This window comes from Gastrolobium bilobum, unplaced genomic scaffold (genome assembly GCF_033153095.1).
Source record: "Gastrolobium bilobum isolate Gb01-03AN ecotype WA unplaced genomic scaffold, APGP_CSIRO_Gbil_v1 utg5903, whole genome shotgun sequence".
NCBI lineage: Eukaryota > Viridiplantae > Streptophyta > Magnoliopsida > Fabales > Fabaceae > Gastrolobium > Gastrolobium bilobum.
The window spans coordinates 400,455-416,762 of NW_026899498.1; the positions used below are offsets into that span (position 1 = coordinate 400,455).

General features: G+C 38.2%; 1 protein-coding gene, 1 non-coding gene and 1 pseudogene across 2 annotated transcripts; 2 read left to right on the plus strand and 1 right to left on the minus strand.

Annotated features, from left to right (window-relative positions):
- Positions 1-2,098: 2,098 nt before the first annotated feature.
- LOC133290689 (uncharacterized) lies at positions 2,099-9,017 on the minus strand (annotated as a pseudogene).
- LOC133290728 (small nucleolar RNA R71) lies at positions 8,818-8,922 on the plus strand. The gene has a single exon (XR_009748715.1). It is a non-coding gene; the product is annotated as a small nucleolar RNA R71 (small nucleolar RNA).
- A 4,887-nt stretch (positions 9,018-13,904) lies between the features above and the next one.
- On the plus strand, positions 13,905-15,719 carry LOC133290720 (GTP-binding protein SAR1A-like). Its single transcript, XM_061488857.1, has 3 exons — positions 13,905-14,167; positions 14,259-14,390; positions 15,197-15,719. The coding sequence occupies exons 1-3, from the start codon at positions 14,039-14,041 to the stop codon at positions 15,515-15,517; spliced, it is 582 nt and encodes a 193-aa protein (XP_061344841.1). The 5' UTR covers positions 13,905-14,038; the 3' UTR covers positions 15,518-15,719.
- The last annotated feature ends 589 nt before the right edge of the window (positions 15,720-16,308 follow it).

The window sequence follows — 16,308 nt, forward strand, 5'->3', positions numbered from 1 at the left end:
GCTTTCAAGTTCATCCTTTGTGCTTGCTTGTTCAATCACTCCAGTTGCATTCTGCCTCGATCATTTCAGCCTCCAATTCATACTTTCATTGCCTTTCAAATTAAAGAGCACTTACTCTCACTCAACGTAACTACTGTTATCCTACTACAGCAGAAAGGATCATAATAACATAGCTAAAGATGCAATTTGTTTTACCTTAATGATGCAGCATTAATTTCTAACTTCTTGTTACTCCTTATTGAGGCATTTTCTCCAACTCTTTTTCTTATTTTCATGCTGTAACATATACCTAACTTCTTTATTCAAACAAAACTGGAAACTAAATTTACCGAATTTAAAATCTAACTAACTAGCATCACATGTTCCTATTTTTCATTAAATTTCTAAGTGATGCAGGGGGTTACATCTAGAAAAAAGAAAATAAAAGAGCAATACAACCTAGATATTTTTCCTTCTTCTAAATCAAAAGTATTACAAGTTATGATCTAGTCTTCATCTTGCTCTTCTTGGTCTGAGGGGTTATCTTCCATGTTTTCATCTTTTTTCTTAACCTTCTCTTCCAGTTCTTCTTCTTTTTCTCCTTTTGGTACTTTGGCTTTCCTGCATAAACGAGTTATCAAACCTGGAAACCACAAATAACAACTGTCAGCCTTGGCACAAGCCAAGATTTCAGAATGAATAATTCGGCCTACATCAATAGGTCTTCCATCTAACAAACAACAGAGCAAGATTGCTCTATCTTTTGAAACCGTCTCAGTATGACACGTAGGCATCAGTCTGTTTTTCAGAAAATGATACAACACTCTAGCCTCGGGCCTAAGTGTGGTTCTTGAAAATGACATATGCTGCTGGGGTGGAACGGTCTACTCGGTTCTTGGCCTGCAGCATTCTTCCAACACTTCTTGCAATTTTTCTTGTTCAGGGGTGTTCTTCCTCTCATAGAACTCATCCACAACCTTTGGCAGATTATAGATTTTTTGAATAGTGGCTGCACTAAAAGGTACAGCTTTCCCTCTCACTTCCAGTTTCGAAGGTCTTCCTTGGGGCATATTGGCATAGAACTCTCGGACGATGGGGAGTACACCATCTTGCTCATGTAAACAAAAGGTCTTCCATTGGTGAGCCTCGATGATGACTGAAATATAGGAATGGTATGAATTAGAGTCAAGAGATTCCTTGACAAAGCCCTTGTCTGGTGATGGTGTCCGCTTGAGCATGATCTGACCCCTTTCATTGCTCGCTCGGTGGAAAAAGAGGGGACCGGTTCTGATTGAGAGCTGCTCCCACTGGGTCTTGCCCTAATTTTTCCACTTCGGGTGCTTGGGGTCTCCATTGCTCCAGTCCAAACTCAGTTTGGTTGCCTCGGGTGAAGGAAAGAAACGAGGTTGGGGGACTCCAAACTCAAGCCTTTGCTGTGGCTTGAGTTTTTGCAAGAATTTCTTGAAGATGAAGTTGGAAGAGAGAATTTTTTACTCAGAAAATTGAACACACGATAATGGAGGTAGAAAATATGGAACCTGGCTTTTATATTAGGGTGAAAATGCACAAGGGGTCACAACGGTTCACTGTTGGTAGCTGGGTGGATTGAACGGTGTTGCATCAGGATTCTGACAGTTGTTTCGTTTCATCCATTCCCTTGAGTTTTTAACCGTTGCATTGTTACAGCTTAGTGATGATGTGGCAGCCTCTGAAAATCTTACCGTTGGGCCTGCTGTACATCTCTTTGACTTTAATTGATGCGTCTGAATTGGGCACAAAGCTTGCTTGGCCCGATTCTTTATTCCAACCCAAATGCTATGGGTTTGCCTGATTTTTCCCACGACCTTGTGCTACAGCCTGGTTCCTGATTTTTTTTTTAATGGGTATCAACACCATTTTTCTCCCTGCAAAACATCTTAAAAAGAAAATTAAAAATTAAAAAGAAAATGAAACTAATTTATCCTAATTCTAATAATTGAAAATATGAAATTTAAAATTGCAATAATTTAAAATACTGAAATTAAAATTCATTTAAATTAAAAACTTCCTAATTAAATTTTGGGCTGCCTCCCAAAAGCGCTTTTGTTATAGTCTTCAGCCTGACTTCTTCTCATTGGATTCAACTCGGCTCAGTCAAGGAGATAATGGTTGTCTCCTTGACATTTTGATCTCCCCAATAGTGCTTCAGCCTTTGTCCATTAACCTTAAACGTGCTCCCATCTTTTTCAATCATAATTTCAATAGCTCCATGGGGATACATATGTGCAACATTAAAAGGTCCTGTCCACCTCAATTTTAGCTTGCCTGGAAAGAGCTCGAGCCTTGAGTTAAATAGAAGGACTTGCTGACCTTGCTCAAATACCCTTGGAAGGATCTTGTTATCATGCCATTTCTTCATATTTTCCTTGTAAAGTTTGGCATTTTCATATGCATTCATTCTAAATTCTTCCAGTTTATTTAGCTGTAGCATTCTTTTCTGTCCAGCTACTTGTTCATCCAGATTCAGCTTTGATATAGCCCAGTATGCTTTATGCTCTAACTCAACAAGTAGGTGGCATGCCTTGCCATAGACAATTCTGTATGGAGATGCACCTAATGCTGTTTTGTAGGCAGTCCTATATGCCCATAATGAATCATCCAATCTGAATGACCAGTTCTTCCTTGAAGGGTTTACCACCTTCTCCAAGATCCTCTTGATTTCTCTATTGGACACTTCAACTTGACCACTGGTCTGAGGGTGGTATGCTGTAGCAATCTTGTGCTTTACTCCATATTTGGCCAGAAGGTGTTCAAATTGCTTGTTGCAGAAATGGCTTCCTTCATCACTTATGATTTCTCTTGGTGTGCCAAATCTTGTGAAGATATTCTTTTTAAAGAACTTCCAAACCACTTTGGAGTCATTGGCGGGTAATGCTGCTGCTTCTACCCATTTAGAGACGTAGTCCACTGCCACCAAAATGTATTGATTTCCAGATGAAGGTGGGAATGGTCCCATGAAATCTAGCCCCCAAACGTCAAATAGTTCAACTTCCAAAATAGGGTTGAGAAGCATTTCATGTCTCTTTGATACATTTCCAGTTCTTTAGCACCTATCACAACTTGAAACAAAAGTATGTGAGTCTTTAAATAAAGAGGGCCAGTAAAAACCTGATTGCAGCACCTTTGCTGCTGTTCTGACTCCAGCATAGTGGCCACCATAGGGAGATGAGTGACAATGTTCAAGTATAGATTGCATCTCTTCTTCTGGTACACATCTTCTCAAGATTTGATCAGGGCCTCTCTTAAATAAGTATGGTTCATCCCAAAGATAGTACTTACAATCATGAATGAACCTCTTTCTTTGCTGTGAGTTCTTATAATTTGGCATTATTCCACTCGCCAGAAAGTTTGCTATATCAGCATACCATGGTGCTATAGCATAGTCAATAGCAAACAGCTGTTCATCTGGGAATTCATCCTTCACTGGTTCTTCATCTACTTCTGACCTTCCATCATCCAGCCTGGATAGGTGGTCTGCAACTTGGTTCTCTGTGTCTTTTTATCTTTAATCTCCAAGTCAAACTCTTGAAGTAAAAGAATCCACCGTATCAATCTTGGTTTGGAGTCCTTTTTGTCCACCAAGTATTTAATGGCTGCATGGTCAGTAAAAACAGTCACTTTAGCACCAAATAAATAAGATCTGAACTTTTCAAATGCAAAAACAACAGATAAAAGTTCTTTTTCAGTGACTGTATAATTATATTGTGCCCCTGTAAGTGTTTTGCTAGCATAATAGATAGGATGGAACATCGTATTTTTTCTTTGACCTAGCACTGCACCAATGGCACATTCGCTAGAATCACACATGATTTCAAATGGTGCAGTCCAATCTGGTGCAACAATTATGGGTGTTGTAACAAGCTTCTGCTTCAATTCTTCAAATGTTGTCTTGCATTGATCATCAACTATGAATGGGGTATTGATGGTCCTCAAAAGTTGAGGCCCATTAAGTGTAAATTGTTCCACAAAACCCATGTTTGGTTATAAATCACTCCTTTCAACCTTCTTCTTTCCATATAGAGCAACTGTTTTGAATAGTGGACCAGAGCAATACCGAAAGTGGGAATTAAGGTAGACCTGGAGCAAATTTAACATTATCTTTTTCACATATGACTATTGGGTTAGTTTGCTTTGTTCAGAACACCTAAGGCCCATCAGAAGGAACCACGAAATGAAGAGAGAAGAAGGAGTGTTGCGCAGAAAGGAAAAGAAAAACATGCTGTAGTACAACAGCAGTCAAAGGAAGCAATGAGAAGCCGCCACGTCAGCCACATCAGAGAAGGTGGAGGTGCTATCTCTGCTACAGTACGAAAGCAAAGGAGCTGAGCAATCAAAAGCAGCCACGTCAGCTGCAGCAGAAGGAGTGGAGGTGCCTCCCTGAATCCGATACTCCTACTCACAAAGGGAGCCAAAAGCAAGGGGGACCATCTCCATTTAAGGCCAAGCTGGCAGAAAGCAAAGCTACCATTGCAGAGGATTTAAACAAAGCACAACCCTTGATGAAAGGAACAATGGAGATCAAATGAAGAACCCTATAAAAGGAACAAGCAATCCTCATGAAAGGGGATCAGCGCCCATCCTAGGACTCGTTATTTTTCTTTGTTTTTTTTTTTTTTTGTAAAAATGCTCACTAGGAGCTAACTTCCTCTAAGTAGGTGAGGGTTCCATAGAAGTAATTCCTTTTGTCTTAGGATAACTTTGTAAGGAACACATATTTTATAAATGCATTTTGAGTTGCTCTTTGGTTTAATTTATTGATTTTGTGAAACCCTTTGGGCTGACAACCTCATCCCGGGACCACTCGGTTGATGAAACACTGACAAAGGTGTGTGGAGCATTATCAAGATCCTGGGGTAGTTTAGTTTGAAGAAAGGAGGGAGAAACACCTAGAATGGGGAGCACTGCCATGTGAATCCATGCTCTTTTGAGAAGGCAACATGGTTTCCTTGAATATAACTCCAAGTACTATGGAGTAACGTGGAGAGTAAGACCTTACCCTCTGCTTACCTATAGCAAAGCAAGGGAATGAGCAAAATCCACTTATAAACTATGCTACCAAGTAGGGTTAACCAAAGGGATGAAAACATGGAACCCGTAACACCTACTTGACTTTTTCTGAAATTCATCTTAACTCAAACTTCTATCACAACCTTTTCCTCACGATAACTGAACTGTGTTTTACCAGCTGATGCTCTTACTTTCATTTCGTTGATTGCTCTTGAAGTTACTTAAATTGATGCCTTTTTATTCGATGACTGTGCTAAGTCATTCACTGCTCTCATCTGGTCCAGAATGGTTAACATTGTTTAACTAGCTGCCCAGAGATTGCTCTTTGTGAAGCTTAGCTGAGAATAGTACTTTCTTTTATTGCTCCATTTTACAAATTAAGTTTCCTTTAGCGCTTCTTACTTCACAACTGCTCCCTGTGGACGATACATCTGGGGCTACAATACCCTATATTGCTTGACACGTACGCTTGCGTATAGTTGAAGAGGGTTGCTCTTAGTCAGAGTAGATTGCTCCTGTTGGCAATCCTGATTATTACTCTGCACTCTTGCTCTCTGAAAAGATATTCCCGAGCAGCTCTCGGTTTGACCAAGCAGGTATCCTGTTCTAGCAATCTGCATAGCGGTCTGGAAACTTTTGAGAAGTCCTTGATGAACCTCTTATAGAATCCAGCATGTCCCAAAAAGCTTCTGATTCCCTTGACATTAATGGGTATAGGCAGCTTTTCAATCGTGGATATCTTTGCTCTATCCACTTCTAATCCTTCTTTTGATACTTTGTGACCCAAGACTATACCTTCTTTGACCATGAAATGACATTTCTCCCAATTCAACACTAGATTAGTCTCTTCACATCTCTTGAGTACCTTTGATAAATTCTCAAGACAAGATTTAAATGATTCCCCAAAGACCGAGAAATCATCCATGAATATTTCCACAAAATTCTCCACCATATCCGTGAATATTGCCATCATACACCTTTGGAAGGTTGCTGGAGCATTGCATAATCTAAATGGCATCCTTCTAAAGGCAAATATTCCATATGGGCAAGTAAATGTGGTCTTGTCTTGATCTTCAGACCATGTTAAATAACGAGAAAGTGAGAGAGAAGAGAGGAACATTTGAAATAATATTCTGTGAGTATTGATCTAATTCAGAGAGTTACAATATATAGAGACTCTAATAGGCTTTAAGTGAAAGGCTCAGACCTAATTACAATCATCATAATAACAGACTAATACAATCAGCATAATTACAGACTACTCAGCATAATTACAGACTAATCATATCTAATCATATTTAATATATTCTAACAAATCTGGTTGTAGCCCGAATATCCATCTAGGAAGCAATAGAACTCCTTCCCTGCTAGCCTGTCCAACATTTGGTCAATGAATGGCAGGGGGAAGTGGTCCTTTCTTGTAGCATCATTAAACTTCCTATAGTCCTGACATATTCTCCATCCAGTCATAGTTCTTGTTGGTATAAGCTCATTTTTCTCATTCTTCACAACTGTGATTCCTCCTTTCTTTGGTATACATTGCACAGGACTTATCCATTGGCTATCTGAGATGGGATATATTATCCCTGCATCAAGCCATTTAATCACTTCTTTCTTGACAACTTCTTTCATCACAGGATTCAGCCTTCTTTGAGGCTGCACAGTGCTGCTATAGCCTTCCTGCAACAATATTTTGTGTGTGCATAATGTAAGGTTGATTCCCTTTATGTCTGCAATGCTCCATCTGAGGGCTCTTTTGTGCTCCTTTAGAACTAGTAGTAACTTCTCAGCTTCTGCATCAGAGAGAAAAGATGAGATAATAACAGGTAAAGTATTTCCATCTCCTAGATACGCATATTTCAGATGCTGGGGTAGTGGTTTGAGCTCAAGGATCAGAGATTCTTCTATGGATGGTTTGAGTGTCTTTATCGCTCTTTGTCCAAGAGATTCAAAGTGTTTCTCTTTGTAAGGCCTTACTGGTTGGGAATTCATCCATGCAAGGCACTCTTGTATTTCCTTTTCATCTTCTGCACATTCCTCTGCTATAGCAATATTCAATGGTTCTGCTTCTGTTTGCTGCTTAAGTTGCTGTAGCAGAACTGCGTCAAGGGTGTCTATGCTAGCACATTCTTCCATTTGTTCAGGATACTTCATGGCTTTGAGTACGTTGAACGTAACTTGCTCATCATTGACTCGCATGGTCAAGTCTCCCTTTTCAACATCAATTAATGCTCGTCCAGTGGCTAAGAATGCTCTTCCCAAAATGATGGGCACTTCTCTGTCTGCTTCAAAGTCAAGAACAATAAAGTCAGCAGGAAAAATGAACTTATCCACTCTTACCAATACATCTTCAATTTTTCCTTCTGGATGAGTTATTGATCTATCAGCCACCAACAACGTGACAGTAGTTGGACGTGCTTCTCCTATTCCAAGTTTCCTGAAAATACTATTAGGCATAAGGTTAATACTTGAACCTAGATCTAGTAATGCATTGCCTACGTATTGGTTACCAATAGTACAAGGAATAGTAAAACTCCCTGGATCTTTTAGCTTTGGTGGTAATTTGTTGAGGTAATATTGACTACTTTCTTGGGTGAGAGCTACTGTCTCATATTCCTCCAGCTTCCTCTTCTTTGCCAAGATGTCCTTCATGAATTTTGCATAACTTGACATTTGCTCAAGAGCTTCAACCAAGAGTACATTAATGTGCAACTGTTTGAGGACGTCAAGTAATTTCTTGTACTGCTTGTCATCAGTTTTCTTCTGCAATCTTTGAGGAAAGGGTGGTGGTGGTCTTGTTGCCTTGCTGACGGTCTGACCTTGTTGTGGCTTTGATGTAGCAATACTCTCAGTGCCAACAACTTGAGGTTCTTTGGGTTGATCATTAGTTTCCACCTCTTCGACAACTTTCCCTTCTTCAACCTGGTCCAATGCTTTCTGTTTCTGCTCGTGGTAGTTCTTTATGACTTCTGGTTCATCTACGGCCTTACCACTCCGCAGTGATATAGCATTGACTTGCACTGCTCCATTTTTCTTTGGGACTTCAGTGTTGCTTGGCAAATTTCCTTGAGGTATGCTTCGAAGTGCTTCTGCCAATTGACCTACTTGAGTCTCCAAATTCTTGATTGATGCAGCTTGATTATGAATTATAGCATCACTCTTTGTCATGTAATCTTTCAGCATTCCTTTCAGCGTATTTGATGTATCAGTGTGCTGTCTGGATTGATGCTGCTGCTGCGTGAATCCGGGAGGATATGGAGCTTTATATGACCTTCCTGCTGTGTCTGAGGACAATTGTTGTTGTCCTTGCTGCTGTCCATGATGCTGTCCTTGTGAATAGGAAAGATTTGGGTGATTCCTCCATTCGGGATTATAGGTATTTGAATATGGATTGTTGTTCTTGTTGAAATTACCTATAAAACAAACAGATTGAGGGTTTTGTGGACAGTTATCATAGATATGGAGACCATTACAGAAAACACATGATATAGCATCAGTGAGGGCATTGACTGGTTTGCTTCAGCAGACAGACTCATCGTCTTAATAGAGTTGTTAAGAGCTGAAATATGTGCTGATACAACATCCAGTTCCCAAACTCCAGCAGCCTTTTTTTGTATTAAACTTGATCTTTCTACGGGCCACTGATAGTTGTTGACTGCCATCTTCTCCAATATTGCATATGCTTCTGTATATGTTTTTTTTAATAGGGCTCCTCCAGATGATGCATCGACCATGCTCTTTGTTGGTCCATTGAGCCCATTATAGAATGTCTCCATTTGAATCCATTCGGGAATGCCATGATTTGGGCACTTCCTCAACAGATCTTTGAATTTCTCCCAAGCCTCATAAAATGTTTCGTCTTGCAATTGCTTGAAGGTTGATATATCATTCCTGTATTGGACTGCCTTCATAGGAGGGAAAAACTTCAATAAAAATTTGTCTGCAACTCTTCCCAACTTCGGATTGACTGTGGTTGTAAAGAATTCAACCATGCTTTAGCTTTGTTGGTGAGGGAATATGGGAACAACTGGGTCTTTAGCGCATCGGATATAACTCCTCTTATTTTGAAAGTGTCTGCTACATCAATAAAATTCTGGAGGTGAAGGTGAGGGTCTTCACTAGGCAGGCCATTGAATTGACCAATGGTCTACAACATGTGAAACATCACTGGCTTCAGCTCAAAATTCTCTGCTGCTACAGCAGGTTGAACGATTCCAGAATGCAGATTGTTGAGCGTAGGAATTGCATGTGCTCTGATTGGGATCTCAACCTGATTTGGACCTTCGTTGTTATTTCCATGCCCATCCTTATCCTTTCTGCCATGTTAGGTGTTGCTGTAGGATTGATACGTCTTTGCTGTCACCTTCTTGCTCAAAATGTTCTTTCAATCTCAGGATCAAAATATGCTTCTTGCTCTGATGAAGAACTGCTCATACGCTGCAATTAACACCTTGAAAACAGTAAGCAAGAAGGGTAAATGATATAAAAGAAAGAAAATTTCTTCACTAAAATAAAAACAACTTTATAAATATCCCCGGCAACGGCGCCAAAAACTTGTTGTGCAAATTGTAATCAATTTAAATCTTCCACACAAATACACAAGTGCACGTGTCACAAGTAATAAAGGGATGTGTGAGTCCAATTATCGTTCCCACGGAGATAAGTGTCAAGTAATGATTATTTAGGTGAAGAAAGTGAGTAAAGTGATTGATTATGATTGTTGGTTTTGTAAAAGACAACTAATAATAAGAAAACAAGAAACTAAAATAATAGGTATTAAGATGATGGATGAAATATAGGTCAGGATCAATTTCCCTGAGACAGCAATACTGATCTGATGCTTTAACGATGCTATGTCAATGCTAACTAGTAACCGAACACTAAGGTGTGCTGGGGCTTTTGGCCAACCTAACATATATACTCAACAACTAATTCCCACATCTCTATGGCCAAACTAATCACTGAATTGTTTAAGTTCAAGTTCTAGGTTATGTGGTGTGAATGATCTCTCTACCCACAACTTAATTAAGTTAAATTAACTTAATTAATCCACACAATTCAACAAGGGTCTGGATTCGGAAACCTCTCGGTCCCAACCTCCTCAATATCACATATGTATCTCTCGACATGCACACGTGAATAATATTAAGCAAACTCGTTGAATAACTAATTAAACATTAACATAAACAAAGTTTAGGCATACATCTCAATGTTACAGCATAGGTACTTTATAACCTAACCTATGGAGCAAATTAGCTCATGATGGAATTAATTAAAACAAAGAAAAGAAAGGTAGACTTCATTGGAAAACAGAAAAGAAGATGAAAACAATTGTTGTAGGAAGCCGTCGTCACTGCCTTGCTCCAGCACTGCTCCAGCGCTGCTTCTCCTCCTCCAAGAACTTCTCTCTTTCTCTCTCTAAAACTCTCCTCCTTGCTTCTGACCTTTTGAGCTTTGAACCTCTCTAACTGTGTTTTGAACTATGTTTTAACTCGTGGAGGAGCTCTTCTTAAATAGGAAAAATGGTTCGGCTTTGGGCTTTAGGAATTAAGAGTGGAGATTCATGAATCCAGTTGCTACAGCCTTATCGTATCCTTAATTCTTGGGCTGTTGGCACTTGCTTGGATAGAATCTTGATCTTCTTAGAATCCTTGTGCCAATGTTGTTGTTGACCGAGTATGAGCTGAGTTTGTTGTCCTTGATTCTTGGGATTTTCGGATTTGTTGGCACTTATTTGGATAAGTTTTTTATCTTCTTGGATTTCTTCTGCTAATGTTGTTGACCGAATCAAGGTTGTTGTCCTTGTTCTTTGGGATTTGGATAAGATTCAATCTTTGAATTTGTCTTTGACCCTTGTGATTTCTGGATTAAATCTTCAGAAACTTCCTTTGCTTGCTGGTGTATTGTTGAAGAATAACTAACTTTTGAAATTCAAAAGTTCGATTGTCCCTTTGTCCACGCTGTCATGCTGTAGCGCTTGCTATATCATTACTTCTTCAGCTTCTCTGCTACAGCATTCCTACGTCAATTTTTTCTGCAAAGACAAACACTCAACAAGTCATCTTTTCTTACACAAAATCAAGGGATATTGTCTTATTTTCCATACTTAGTCATCTCAAAGAACTTAATCATGAATATGCAACATTTAGCTCAATTATCATGCAATTAAGACACTTTATATGGAATTTATGCAATAAATTCATCATAAAAGTAATAAATTAACTCTCATTTGGGAGAGTTATCATGGATACATGCCTAAGTATGTGCAAGTTGCAATTTAAGTGAAGAAAATGAATTGTAAAAGAAAAGAATCCTTGGAAGTTTCCTTGGAGATTTCGACCTATAGAGGGATTTTGGAATAGATTAAGTTACATTTTATTTTAATAAAATGTGGAGCTTCCAATGCATGAAATTGACGAGTTTAAGAAGTGAAATGACTTGAAAAATTGTTGAAAGAAATATTGGTTCCCTTTATGTGTACCCACAACCTTATGGAGAAAAATGGCATGAAAAAGGTTTGAAATTCTCTTGTGGGTACTTAGTTAATTTAGGGAACATTAACGATTATAAAATGTTAAATTAAAGGAAATTATAAAGGCATGGTCTCGACTTGTAAATTGGCATAGGATTGGCAAAAATATAAAGAAACAAAAATAAGTGATAAAATGTATGCCTTATGTAAGGATCATGGCATAGGATCATTTTATTGATTTTGTGTGAATTCCTTCTCTAGGTGTACCTAGGGACTATGAACGTTTGGATTCTCGTGGAGCAAGATAAGTAGCTTGTTCTTCAAGTAAGAAAATTGTAAAGCTCCAAAAGGTAAGCTCTATGTTTATGGGTTCGCTCCTACTTTGTGTTCCGCCATAGTGTACGGACTGTGGTCAGGTTGTATGATATGTATGAGATATATGATATAGATGCATTCATATAGAGCTATATGATGATGTGATATGATATGTTTTGATGTGTTTAATTTGATATGTTTTGATGTGTTTACTTTGATATGTTTCGATATGATTTATGTAATGATTTCTGGATATTGATTTGTTTATGCACCGATGTCCGCTTGGGGTCCTCCCTTGGGACCGACTGTGTATATATCTGTTATATGTTGAGTTTCGCTTGGGGTCCTCCCTTGGGAACATGTTCACTGATTTCCGCTTGGGGTCCTCCCTTGGGATTGATTGTGTACACTCTGTTATGTGATGATCTTTGGCCATTGATCCTATGTGCACTGATGTCTACTTGGGATCATCCCTCGGGACTGATAGTGTACATCTCTGATATATTTTTGGTTCCGCTTGGGGTCCTCCCTTGGGAACATGTACATTGATTTCTGCTTGGGGTCATCCCTTGGGAATGACTACGTACATTTCTGATATGATATGTTTTGTTCTGATGTGATTATTGTGATGATTTTTGTATATGATATTTGTTACGTGCGTTGATTTCCGCTTGGGGTCATCCCTTGGGAATGACTACGTACGTCTCTGATAAGATCTGTATATATGTTTTACTCAGTGAAGATATGTTTTGGTTGGGGTCATCCCTAGAGATTGACTGTGTACATATCTGATATGTTTTTGTTTCCGCTTGGGGTACTCCCTTGGGAACACGTACGTTGATTTCCGCTTGGGGTCATCCCTTGGGAATAACTGCATACGTTTCTGATAAGATATGTGTATATGTTTTGTTTAGTTATGATATTTGATTATATGACATGTTTTATGGGATATGTATGATGATTTTGTAAATGATATTTGTTACGTATGTTGATTTTCGCTTGGGGTCATTCCTTGGGAACGATTGCGTACGTCTCTGATATAACACGTTTTGTTCTGATGTGAGTATTGTGATGATTTTTGGAAATGATATTTGTTACGTGCGTTGATTTCCGCTTGGGGTCATCCCTTGGGAATGACTGCGTATGTTTTTGATAAGATATGTATATATGCTTTGTTCAGTTATGATAATTGCTTATATGATGTTTTGTATATTATGTATCTGACTGTCATGCAGGAAGTGAGCCCAGGGTATGAAGAGTTTTCCATAAACCTGGAGTTTACTAGAGATTCGTCTCTAACCCCGTTTAGGGATATGATTTCAGGAACACAGTTAGTTGAAGAGCCTCATGGGACAAGGACACTAACTGTAGCTAGAGGTAATAGTATGAGGATGTGGAGTTCTGGGTGACCGGAGGCTACTATTTGTTCTAGACGTATTTTTGGAAAAGATGTATTGTTGCATAGTGTTCATATTCGATACACGTACATTTATGTATTCAGGCATGATGATATGACTATGTAGTATTTAGTTATGTTATGTATTGGATTGCATGACTGGTACTTCTTGAGATATATATTGTTTAAACTGTCTATCAGGAACTCTTGGGAGTGGGATTGGAAAATCTCCAGCTGTCCGATTTACAGAGATTACTCTGTCCGATTTTCGTTTACGCCTAATTTGAAAAAGAAAAAGTTAACTCGTATTTTCGTAAGTTAAGTCTTCCACTATTTTTGTTTATATCATATGTATGTTAATTGAACCGACTCGAGAGAGGAAGGTTACAATATTAACTCATCCCATACTTTAATTCTTTGATAAATGACAACAAATTTACTTGTAAGGTGTTATTTTGTTTTGTTCAAATTTTCTATATGTTTGACACTTTTGACTATTTATTTCTACAACAAAATCATTACATATATTCTTCTGCATTTATTCCACGCAAGCATCCTGTCAAACCCAATGACGCGTTTGAGCCAATCAAATGCCTACAAAATTGTACTGCTCCGTCACTTGCCACACCGGTAACCAGTCTCCACCAATATAAATTCCAAAATATCTCTCCACAAAAATCCAAACCAAGGAAAAAAGTTCATACACATTTCGCCGGTTGCATTTTCCGGCGAACTCGTCGGCGGCTCCCACTCTCCGGCTGATACTTTTTATTGTCCTTGTAGCTACTTTTTTTTTTTGTCGTAATTCCGTTAGTTTCCGAAAAACAAAAATGTTTCTTTTTGATTGGTTCTATGGAATTTTATCATCCCTGGGTCTGTGGCAAAAGGAGGCGAAGATATTATTCCTAGGGTTAGATAATGCTGGCAAGACCACCTTGCTTCACATGCTCAAAGATGAGGTTTTTATTCTTTTTTCGTAATGTTAATCTACCTTTGTAAATTGTATACATGTATATTGAAGCAGTTGTTGAGATATTTGAAATTTTGCAGAGACTAGTTCAGCATCAACCTACTCAATACCCAACTTCGGAGGAGTTGAGTATTGGGAAGATTAAATTCAAGGCCTTCGATTTGGGTGGTCACCAGATTGCTCGTAGAGTTTGGAGGGACTATTATGCTAAGGTTTGTTTCTGCTTCTTTTTTAGTTTCATTCTTATAAATACATTATGTTATTTATTTATTTTTAATGCAAGTTTCGGTTATTATGATTTAATGGATTTTATGGTTGTAACACATGATCCTTTTCATATCAAAATGTTTGTGAGCATAATTCATTGTGTTGTTTGCTGTGAGCTAATCTTGACAGTCCTTTAAACTTGGGAGGTATGTGGGAATCTGTAAGCTGAATTTCAACTTGGTTTGGATATGTAATGTGTATTATTTTATCTCATGTCTATTGATTCGGAGAAGAATAATATAGTTGTGTGAATTCCATTATGAAGGAAGAAATCTGGACAAACAATTGAAACTACATTTGAGTTTTACCTCACATTAGACCTTTTAAGTTTTAAAACCTATCTCATCCTTGAATGTAGCCTTATCTGTGGGGAAATTGTTTTTTCCCGTCACAGATCAGAGTCCTCTCTCTCTCTCTCATTTTTTTGGAGAAAATAAGAGTCCATACATCTTGAATTTCTTCAGTTCCTTGTTGCAAAAATAGGCAATTAGGTGGAAAAATTGGAGAAGAAAACCTTGCTTTATAGTTTTTGTTATTACAAAAAGGATGTTCAAGAGAATACTTCCTGGTAACATCAGCAAGGAATATATGGTTTCCTCAGATCGTGGCTATTGTGTTGTATATAAACTTATTTTTGTTCTCTTTCCAAACCGAAGTTCTTTTCAATGGTTTTTAAATTCTCCTAATATGCACTGTTGATTGTTTCCTATGATGGGACATGAATGTTAACTGTGAATTTTACAACATGCAGGTGGATGCTGTGGTCTACCTGGTTGATGCATATGATAAGGAAAGATTTCCAGAGTCAAAGAACGAACTGGATGCTCTTCTATTTGATGAGTCACTGGCAAATGTACCATTCCTTATATTTGGAAACAAAATCGACCTACCTTATGCTGCATCAGAGGATGAGTTGCGGTATAATATGGGCCTGACTAACTTCACCACAGGCAAGGGCAAGGTCAATCTGACAGACTCCAATCTCCGTCCTCTAGAAGTGTTCATGTGCAGTATTGTTCGCAAGATGGGATATGGGGAAGGCTTTAAGTGGCTTTCTCAGTACATCAAATAGGGGAACATAGTGCCCTCCTAGTTGTTGATTATCATCATGCTGATGCAATCTCAACATAGTGCTTTGTTTGTTTTTATGCGTTACTGCCCATGTAAATTGGAAAGTTCAGTCGTAGTTTTACTCTTACTTTGTTATGAGGCTTATTTGTTTCTATATGTTTTTGCAGCCTACGTTGGTTACTAAAATTTTAGAACTAATAAAGTATGGCCTCAATGTGATAAATTATGCATAGATATAAGAGGTATGAATTGACTTGGCTATGGAGCGTGTAAGAGGGAGTTTTTGCTGTACCCTACCTCTCCCAGCACTTTTAAGAATTAAAACCTGAATCAGTCTTGCAAGAAAAATTTAGTAACTTGTACTTGCTTTGCACATGTCATGGGCCTCCAAGTGATGAGTGGGTTAGTTAGTTTGTTAGAATATTATTAAAGGAGGGGGGGAAGTGTAGAGTAAGATAGGCATGAATTAAGTGAATACCAGCCCATGAAACAAGGCCCAATAGCCTTCTTCATCAGGAGACGTGAAATGGGCTTTCTAATACCAGCCCATGAAATAATGGTCAAACAGAAACCATGGGCTGTAATCATTGAATTTTTTTACTATTAAATAAAGAAAATATTGGATGCATTTCATGTTGTGAAATTGTTAAATGAATCAACGTTTTCATTTAATTTTTTTTATCAAGTATTAGGAAAATTATCGGAAGGTTATAACGGACCTCTCTGTATTTTAGTCAAAGGCAATCTAAAAATTATTTTATAATTTTAGATTAATTAAAATATATATTTAAG